Raw genomic sequence first — 9,670 nt, forward strand, 5'->3', positions numbered from 1 at the left:
AACAATTTTGTTTTATATTATTTTATAATATGTCGTTATTAATCTTTTTAGAATGCTTATTTTGTGTGTGTGTATGTGTGTTTTCTATAATTAGTTTTTGTTTTTCGAAAATCGCTTTTGAGTGATTGTAGTTTGCAGAATGCACAAGTCAAGTCTGCTGGTGTAAAATAATAAAAAATGTTGTTATTTTTTTTTGTTGTTAACTTGGCGATTTTTGAATTCGTTTTAAGGAAAATTGTTAACTTGGAATTTTGCTTATATTTCAAAAAAAATTTAACTAAATGTTATTATAACCAAGTTGTTGTTGTTGTAACGTCAGAAAATGTTTCAAAATAATTTTAAAGAACTCTGCAAAATAAAAACCCGAATCCGTAGACTCGTTTGTTGTGGGAAGTTTTTTAACTATCGTGTCGTAACGGTTGTTGTTGTAGCGGCAGAGAAATATGCTGAAGAAATTTCAAGGAATGGTACCTTGGCTGGAAAAAAAGCTGGATCAGTTCCGGCTACTTAGGCCCGACTGTCGTGCGAACGGTTATCGTAGCGGTGAAATTAATCAGAACGATATTTGCCGAAAGGACGTGAATTGAGGTAAAAATTTAGAAATATTAGGTAAAATTTTCTAAGGTTATGCCCAATTTTTTCAATCGTACTAAAATTTCATGTTCTTGCTGCAAAAACTTTAAAAAGGACTAGTTTTTTTTAAGATGGGCTGTGGGGTTCAGTGTGGTGGTGGGTGTTATGGTGGTTGTTGTTGTAACGCTTATCTAGTTATTTAACGGTCGGCCAAGGAGGACGGGAGAGGGTGCTTGGTTAGTCCTGCGTGGACTGATTTAAAAAAAAATGAAAATCAAATATTAAAATTAAAAGATAAAATTATAAAAAAATAAAATTAAAAAAAAAAATTTATTTTTTTAAAAATTAAAAAAAAAATTAAAACAAAAATTTAAAAACATTTAAAGAATTAAATTAAAAGAAATTTTAAAACTAAACTTAATTAAATTAAAAAAAAAAGAAATTAAAAAATATATTTGAAAAAAATAATATAAAAATTAATTAAATGATGAGGAAATCGAAAAGTTTTTCTCCTTAATCGATGACGATGAGTTGGAAAGCGAAACTAGTGAACTAAGTATTGACACGGAAGTGGATCAAGACGAATGCACTCAAAATACAAGCTCGTCAGGTGAAGAAACTAGTGTGGATCAAGGCGATTATGCTCATAATTCAAGCTGTTCAGATCAAGAAACCGAGGTGGATGAAGACGACGTTCCCCTTAATATTTTAAAATCAAATTCTAATATTATATCATGCTCTAAAGTAATACTGCGTGGCAAAAACGGTCATAAATGGTCATCGGTAAAAGGTAAAACACATCGATATGGTTTGAACATCATACATCAAAATCGAGGTCCAGCGCGTGAATGCAAAAACATAACTGACCCACTAGAATGTTTCCAAATGTTTATTACAAAGGATATTATTAGCGAAATCGTGCAGTGGACAAACCAAGAAATAATTCAACGGCAATCAACCATGATTGGAGATACAGATATGGCACAAAGACGGATCACTTCTGAAACGGAAATAAACGCTCTTTTAGGAGTACTAGTAATGACGGCTGTTAGAAAGGATCAGAATTTATCTGCTGATGAATTATTCGATCGGTCATACAGTGGAACCCAGTACATAAGCGTAACCACAAAAGCAAGATTCAAGTTCCTAATGGCTTGCTTACGGTTCGACGATAAGTCTGTACGCATTCAACTAGTAAAGGACAAATTCGCTCCTATAAGGAAAATATGGGAAATGTTTGTCCAAAAGTGCAGGGAAAATTATAATCCTGGTCCATACCTAACAATTGATGAGCAGCTACTGGCATTTAGAGGTAAATGCCGTTTCCGTATGTACATACCAAATAAGCCAGCCAAATATGGCATTAAAATTATAATGATGTGTGATAGTGGAACTAATTACATGGTGAATGCAATGCCGTATTTAGGTAAAGGCTCCAATACCACGAAACTGCCTCTTGGAGAGTTCTACGTTAAAGAGCTAACAAAATCAGTACATGGCTCGAATAGAAGTATTACGATGGACAACTGGTTTACATCCATAACTTTGGCTCAGTCGTTAGGAAATCACCCGTACAATTTAACAATAGTTGGCACACTCAGATCAAACAAAGCGGAAATACCTTCTGAATTAAAAAACAAAAAGGGACGTAAATGCGGAACGTCAATGTTTTGCTACGACAAAAATTTAACCCTATTATCCTATAAACCAAAACCTAGCAAAATAGTATATCTTCTGTCATCTTGCAATGAAATAGGTACTATTAACCCCGTTTCAAATAAGCCAACCATGATTGAGTTTTACAACGGAACCAAAGGGGGAGTAGACACCCTGGATCAGATGTGCAGCGCAATGAGTTGTTCAAGAAAAACGAACAGGTGGCCATTGTGCCAATTTTTCGGTATGCTGAACATTTCTTTTATAAATTCGAATGTTATTTACACACACAATATGTTTAAAGTTGGACAAAAGCCTTTAAAACGGGTAGATTTTATGAAAAAGCTTTTTACTAGTCTTATAGATAGTCACTTAGATGACAGACTTAATATGCCAACAATTACCACTACGGTAAGAAATGACATAATAAATTTACGACCTGACCATCCAAAAAATGGATCAGAAAATATGATACGGGCATCAGAAGCTAAGAAACGGAAGATTTGTGCCATGTGTCCTTCTTCCAAACGAAGAATGACGAAGGTGGTATGCGCAAAGTGCCATAAATACCTATGTGGAGAGCATAAAGTTGATGTTTGTGCCTCCTGTCTTATCTGAGGTTTGAACTTCAAAAGCTAATTTTTCTATTTAAGTTTAATTATTTAGTTTTAAGAAACTCAAAGACTTGTATCAGAATTCCTGCCACAAATTGTGATTTTTTATTTTTAAAAGGTAATGACTTAAAGTTGAAGCCAATTGATAGAAGACTGTGAATTATTAATTTTAAGTTAAAAGAATATAAGTTTTCCTTTTTATTTTTAACTTGTATTTATTAATAATGAAATAAGTAAATAAAAAAAATAAAACGCGTTCATTATTTCGACTTACACCCGACTGAAAATGGATTTGAAATAAGTCGTCGTCATATTGACGAAGGATGACGTTAATGTACAAAAAAAAAGGATGACCGTCCAGGGTTAAGTAAAACAGTATTAAAATTAAAAAATAAATATATTAAAAATTAAAATAAAATTTAAATATACATACATATGTATGTATGTATGTATTTAAAAAAAATTTAAATTAAAAAAAATATTTGAAAAAATAAAAATTTTAAAATATGATATGAAAAAATAATTAAATAAAACAATATTATTGATATTAAGGTCAAATAACTATATCAGTTCACATATTGTTTGATTTATAATACTCAAAATAATAACTGTTTAATTTATAGTTTGGCTCATAACACGGCTCTGCAACTCAGATAAATTCATAGTTCTTATTTATGCATCACTTTCTTATATTGAGGTTATGTATTGAGTAAAATTTTGGGTTTATAATAGTTACCAAAGAAAGATATTTTCTAAATTCTCTCCCAACGGCTGTTTTTGAATGCAATTTTATGTGCTAACTACAACTATATAGAATATTGCGAGATTTTAAAATTCGTAAATAAATAAAATACAAATTTCTATGTAATTTTAGAACTAAGTTCACTCACCCCGAAATAAATCCCAAGCACGCTGTAAAAGCACAAAAATAAAATAAAGTTACAGGTTATATATAATTAAATTCGATAATAAATGTATAGCTCAACTCACAGGGTCCACATCGATTGACAGCGGATTCATATTGAAATTAGCTTTTTGCGTTATGCCGTTGCGTATAGTTTCATAACGTTTTGAAGCCGAAGGTGACGGTGTCATATTGAACATATCTCCACTAGTGTTCTGCTGACTTGAGGAGGATTCAGACTCTTCGGGTATAGCATCCCAACATGTTAATCCAGCTATACGTGCGGTTGGTACAGGTGTTGTTGGGGGCACAGTGAAGTTGGAGTAACCCTCTGTGCTGTTCGTAGGTGTTATCGAGGAATCTGTTGTGTTTGTGTTATCTGCTGTATTTGTTGGCGTTAAATCTAAAGTAGTGCTGGAGTTTTCGGTGGACCTCATACTGCTGAAATCAAGTTGATAACTGTCAGTCGATTGTGTGGAATCCGTGCAGACAATCTAAGAGTACATACAAAATCAAAATGTGAGTAATATGAGAGAATTAAATTAATCAAGAAGTGTTTTTTGTGTCTTTTCTGTAGTAATAACCAACCTGAAGATGTTTAAATTCATATTCTAACGGCACGTCAGCTCCTGGGAAATCAGCCGTTACCCTTTTCATAAAAGCCAACACTTGTGCCATGGGTGGACGCTTTGCTGGCTCCTTCAGCCAACAATCTTGCATAAGATTTTGTATTGGTTGCGGTATTTTAGCATTCATTGGAGGACGATGGCCTGCAATAAGGGAGTGGAAAAAAAGTACTATCTAGAAAACTATCGAAATTGATTTGGAGAAAAATTCAGAATGTGAAAACTGTACAATATTTATTATTTTTTGAAATTTTGTATTCTTAAAGACTATAATTTTGACAAAAGACACACTTATCACTTCAAGCCCAACTGCTCACCTTTGTGTATTTGCCATTGTATTGAATAGGCGTTTGTGATTTCGGCAAAAGGCTGTTGGCGCATCAGCACCACCCATAGCACTGTGGCCCAACTGAAAACATCACATTTTTCGTCATACATGCACGATGAGAAAACCTACAATTTTAGTGGAAAATTTTAAAATTTTGGTAAATGAAATTATCTAGAGATATGTATAAACTTACCTCTGGTGCCATGTACACAGCCGTTCCGCGATTATTAGTCATCTTTGTAGCCTGATCTGCAACAGTTCCGAAATCACAAATCTTCAAATGACGTCCCTTGTTCGTAAGTAACAAATTCAGGGGCTTTAAGTCACGATGAATTAGAGGTTTAGGTTTCATTGCATGCAAATAGGCGACACCCTATTTAAAATAAATATTATTTTACTAGTAAAACAGTATATAAAAAATTTGTTAAAAAAAGGGTTAGCTTACCTCTGCACATTGACAGGCCCAACTCATGGCATGCGCTGTCGAATAGTAGGGTTTCACCTTGCCATGTAGAAATGTGTGTAAGGAGCCACCTTCCATAAACTCCATTATGAGGTATATTGATTGTTGATTTGCAGTTATTGCATAAAGCTCTATAATGTTGGGATGGCTTACCCGAGATAACTGTCGTACCTTTACATATGAAGAGTAATAATGAAACATATTTAGAAATACTTAAAATACATTTTTTTATCAAATAAATACAAGAAGAAACGTTAACTTCGGATGCAACCGAAGCCTTCACAAATAAAAAAGTTTCCATAAAAGAAAATTGATGTTGGTGAGTCAATTTGTATGGGCAGCTTAATGCTGCTCGGGGAAATGGATGTGTGCAAAATTTCTGGACGATATGTCAAAACTGGACATGACTAAATCGATCTCCGGCTACTAACTTTGTGGAAAACTTAATATCCCCTGTTCAGGGTATACAAATTTAATATAAATTTTCATATAGATATTAAAGAAATCAAAGAAATCGCGATAACTACCTCTGTTTCAATAGCTTCCGCTTGATCCGGATTAGCCATGAACTCTTTTGCGGCTACCTGTCGATCCTGCCATTTAACTTTGTAAACAACACCAAAGGAACCATGTCCGATTTTCTGTAACAAATAGCATCACGTATATATGTAAAACTAATTGAAACGATCAGCAGTATTTTCAAAATATTTTCCACATACTTCTTCGAATATAAGATCTTCAAAAGGTATGATAGGTTTAAACTGCTCCAAACCTTCAGTTATACAAGGCAGATATGTTGTAAGACTTGGTTTTGAAAGTGTAGGAGAGGGCGATGGTGCATTTATAGTCACGGCTTTGGTTTTTGGTGAAGTCACCATTTGTTCTGCTGTATTACTTGTGGAATCCTCAGAATTTAAGGATGGTGAGGATGAAACAAGCGCTGTCGCTGTTGCTGTACCATTTTGTGACGAAACATCTTCGGCATCCGTTCCAGCAGGCATGTGATTGGTGGTATTTTCTAATTCTGCCATCTGCAGATAACACTTTATTAGGAATAAATGGTGTATGAAGGCTCCACAGCTGTTTCGGTATGGGCTAATGTAGCTGGCGGTTTCAGCGTTGAAACGCAAATTGTTTTGCTTTTATCTTTGTTAACAACTAACACATTCTGGTACTTCAATTGCACATAATTATGTTTATATATTGCCTTTATAAAATAACGAAAACTATTGGTTTATGTGATATTAAGAGCAAACTACAGATATATGAAATAAATAGACTAAATAATTAGAAATTAAAGTTACGACAATTTTCAATTAAAATTATTCACTTTTTAATCGGTTATCAGCTGTCAAAAATATAGGATGTCATGTTAAAGAACAATTTGAAATTAAAGCTTAAAGAAATGTGCGACATCTATGTGATTATATAGAAACACCCGAGAACTGACTTGAGAATAGAAATGTGCTTATATTTTTTACCGTGCATTCCGTTTTAATAATAAATTACGTTACGAAAATTGTATATATTTTTCCATGCATTCTTACATTCTACGAATCTACGTTTACGTTTATTACGTTCTCTGCCGTGCGAATAAAAAAATGCATATATTTTTCACCGTGCATTTTTACATTCCGTTTTAATTATAAATTACGTTTACGTTTATTACGTTCTGTGACGTGCGAAAATAGAAAAGTAGAAATATTTTTTACGATGCATTTTTACATTCCGTTTTAACTATAAATTCGCTACCTGAGAAATTTTCCTATTCGATTTTTTGTTATAAACGCCATCGATCAAAGATTCAATAAATTGACGCAGAGTGGACAACATATTGCAATTTGTTATTTACCAACAATTGCAATCTCAATCCGTAATCAACAAAGGCCAAAGGCGAGAACAACTTAAAAACGACGAGAGTAATTTTGGTCGTTTTCTTTAGCGCTTTGTTTTAATAATCAACGAAGCGGCCCTCACTCATTCGTCTATAGAGACTTATAATTATTATCAACTCAAGTCGTGAATTAGCATTACCATCGAGGTAGATCATTCAGTCTTTGTTTGCCAGCGAAATATTATAGTTGATGTTTCAGTTAAATTGTGCATTGTTCAAGATATAAAACAAAGTGTTCCGTACGCAAAAGCTGTTCAAAATCTGAAAACCTTAGTGCCTTAGCAACTGATACCTGCCGCGTAGAGCAAAATGAAATTGTCATCAATGGCAAAAACTTTGCTGTCAATAGCTTTTTTTACAATCGTCATTAATTGTGTTTTGGGTAGCAGCTCTTCGTCTGGCGACATAGACTTAAGTCAAATAAATGTTAACGACCTGAAGCAAAACTTACCTCCAGAGTTTGCCAATACAAATTTGACACTGGACGATGTTAAGACTCTAGTCCGCAACAAATGTATTGAAGTAGCTGGCAAAGAAGAGGGCGAGGCCGCATATACTGAGATTGTAAATGCTGTACCAACACTTTCCGAATGTGCTACAAACATACTTAACTTTACTGCACTGCAAGCGGAAATTGAAAAAGCAAGCCCGGATGGTGAATTGGATGTTGTTTTTAATAAATATTGCAACAAACAGCCCGAGGCATTAACTTGCGTTAGTGATTTCAACAATAAATTAGCAGCGTGTCTAGACAAAGAGGAGAAAGAACATCAAGATGTCTTCATGCGCATCATTAAAAGTCTGCTCAGCTTCATATGCCACAAGGGTGGTGATCAAATAGCGCTGTTTATAGCAGAAAAAGGACCAGAATGTCTGGATTCAAAGAAGGATGATATTCAAAATTGTATCAATAGCACATTATCAAGTTATATCCCGAAAAATGGATTCGATGATATCAAATCTTTGCCAAAATTCGTAATGGGAATGAAACAATGTAGAGAAATGGAGGAGCTGGAGAAGTGCATTGTGCAGAAGTTAGAAACCTGTAATGAAATCACACCAGCTAATATTATGGAATCAATGTTCCGCTTTATTAAAAACGAAACTATCTGTCAAAATGCACCCCGCGTAGCAAAACAAGCATCAATAACAAGTGGTGTGGATAGTAGTGCAATAACGGGGGGCGTAATCTGGCTGATAGCTGCACATTTATTGTACCAAATTATAAAATCCCGTGTGCAGACGTAGGTTGGTTCATACACATATCGCAAACACTAATTCAAGCAAATAGTAATACGGTGTATAAAAATACCCCTATGATTCGTGTATACATTATAAGCACACCCCTTTAAGTGAATCGTTTTCAGAATTTTATTTATTTTTTTTTACACCAACCGATATAGTAATTGCAATGGTAATGCGGATGTATTTAGTGCACTAGTAAAATGTTTGTAAATGGGGTATTTGAAAATTTGTGCTACTTGATGCAAGAATTAAATGTGCCGAATGCTTATAAATATAACTTCGTGTAATATTAAAAATTGGAATCTCATGAAGCACAAACACTCCCCATTCCACTTTAAACATATTTATTTAGGTTCTTAATTGTTTAAGACTTAAAGTTTTTATTTACGCTACAACTTATAAAATTAAGCCTTAATAAGGGTCTTTGGTCGAAATTACATAAAAATCTCATTGTATACATTTAAATTGAAATATGTTCGAAATTTTTTTTAAATATAATTGATAATTACAAGGCAACTATGTCATATATAACTATTTAAGGTCAATCAAAATATATTTTGTATTGAACCGGATAGCTGCGATAACACACTAAATGTCGTGAAACAAATTTAATCGAAATACATGCAAAATACAAATCATGTTTCTAATGCTTATTGTATATGTTTGTACATACATAGGTATATTGTGCGAAAAATATTAAGTGTGTATTATAGTTAAGTAGATGGTTTGTACTTTTGTTAGCAACTACATATGTATGTAAGAATAATATAAAACGAAGTGTTTACTACCTGTAATTGAAATTGATTTATTTCAATAAAGCGAAATACAAAATGTAAATACTATATGGTTTCTTTCATGTCGCAATTGTCAAGTGTCAAAACGCCGCTTGAGAAATAGCCCTACTTAGCAAACGGTATAATGTTACATAAATAAGCATACATACACATGGTATGTACAAATGTGCTTTCGTGCCAATTTCACTAACTAAAACAGTTGCTACAAAAGTTATTCGCAACAATTTCTTGGCTTTTCCTTCTATCTGTTCTTTTCCCTATTTCTTTTCCCTTTTCTGTGATGCGTCGCATAGAATTTCTACTGTTTGTAATTTGAACTTTGCCCAGGTTTGATTCAGACACTCGTTTTCTCACTTATAAATGTACATATGTACATCGGTTTGTATGTGTGTGCTCTGAATTCCGCGCTTTCAAACTGGTTCAAATTTATGTTAGTATGTATGTATGTAATTTTCGTAATTTCCATCAAAAGTTTTACAAATATTTACACAAGTACATACATACATATGTATAATAAACTTTTGCGATACTAGATTTATTTCCTAATTCTATGGCATAACTTCGCAAGATAAA

General features: G+C 33.4%; 2 protein-coding genes across 2 annotated transcripts; one reads left to right on the forward strand and one right to left on the reverse strand.

Moving 5' to 3' along the window:
- Positions 1–3,659: 3,659 nt before the first annotated feature.
- Positions 3,660–6,500, reverse strand: LOC126766770 (mitogen-activated protein kinase kinase kinase 7-like). The gene is made up of 8 exons (XM_050484489.1): positions 5,884–6,500; positions 5,692–5,805; positions 5,147–5,335; positions 4,895–5,074; positions 4,691–4,826; positions 4,336–4,517; positions 3,834–4,241; positions 3,660–3,755 (listed from the first exon to the last, which is right to left on the reverse strand). Exons 1-8 carry the CDS (start codon positions 6,193–6,195, stop codon positions 3,726–3,728), a joined length of 1,551 nt encoding a protein of 516 aa, XP_050340446.1. The 5' UTR covers positions 6,196–6,500; the 3' UTR covers positions 3,660–3,725.
- Positions 6,501–6,906: 406 nt separating this feature from the next.
- On the forward strand, positions 6,907–9,140 carry LOC126766772 (27 kDa hemolymph protein-like). The gene has a single exon (XM_050484491.1). The coding sequence runs from the start codon at positions 7,368–7,370 to the stop codon at positions 8,304–8,306; it is 939 nt and encodes a 312-aa protein (XP_050340448.1). The 5' UTR covers positions 6,907–7,367; the 3' UTR covers positions 8,307–9,140.
- Positions 9,141–9,670: the final 530 nt, after the last annotated feature.

The sequence above is a fragment of the Bactrocera neohumeralis genome, unplaced genomic scaffold (assembly GCF_024586455.1).
Source record: "Bactrocera neohumeralis isolate Rockhampton unplaced genomic scaffold, APGP_CSIRO_Bneo_wtdbg2-racon-allhic-juicebox.fasta_v2 ctg2499, whole genome shotgun sequence".
NCBI lineage: Eukaryota > Metazoa > Arthropoda > Insecta > Diptera > Tephritidae > Bactrocera > Bactrocera neohumeralis.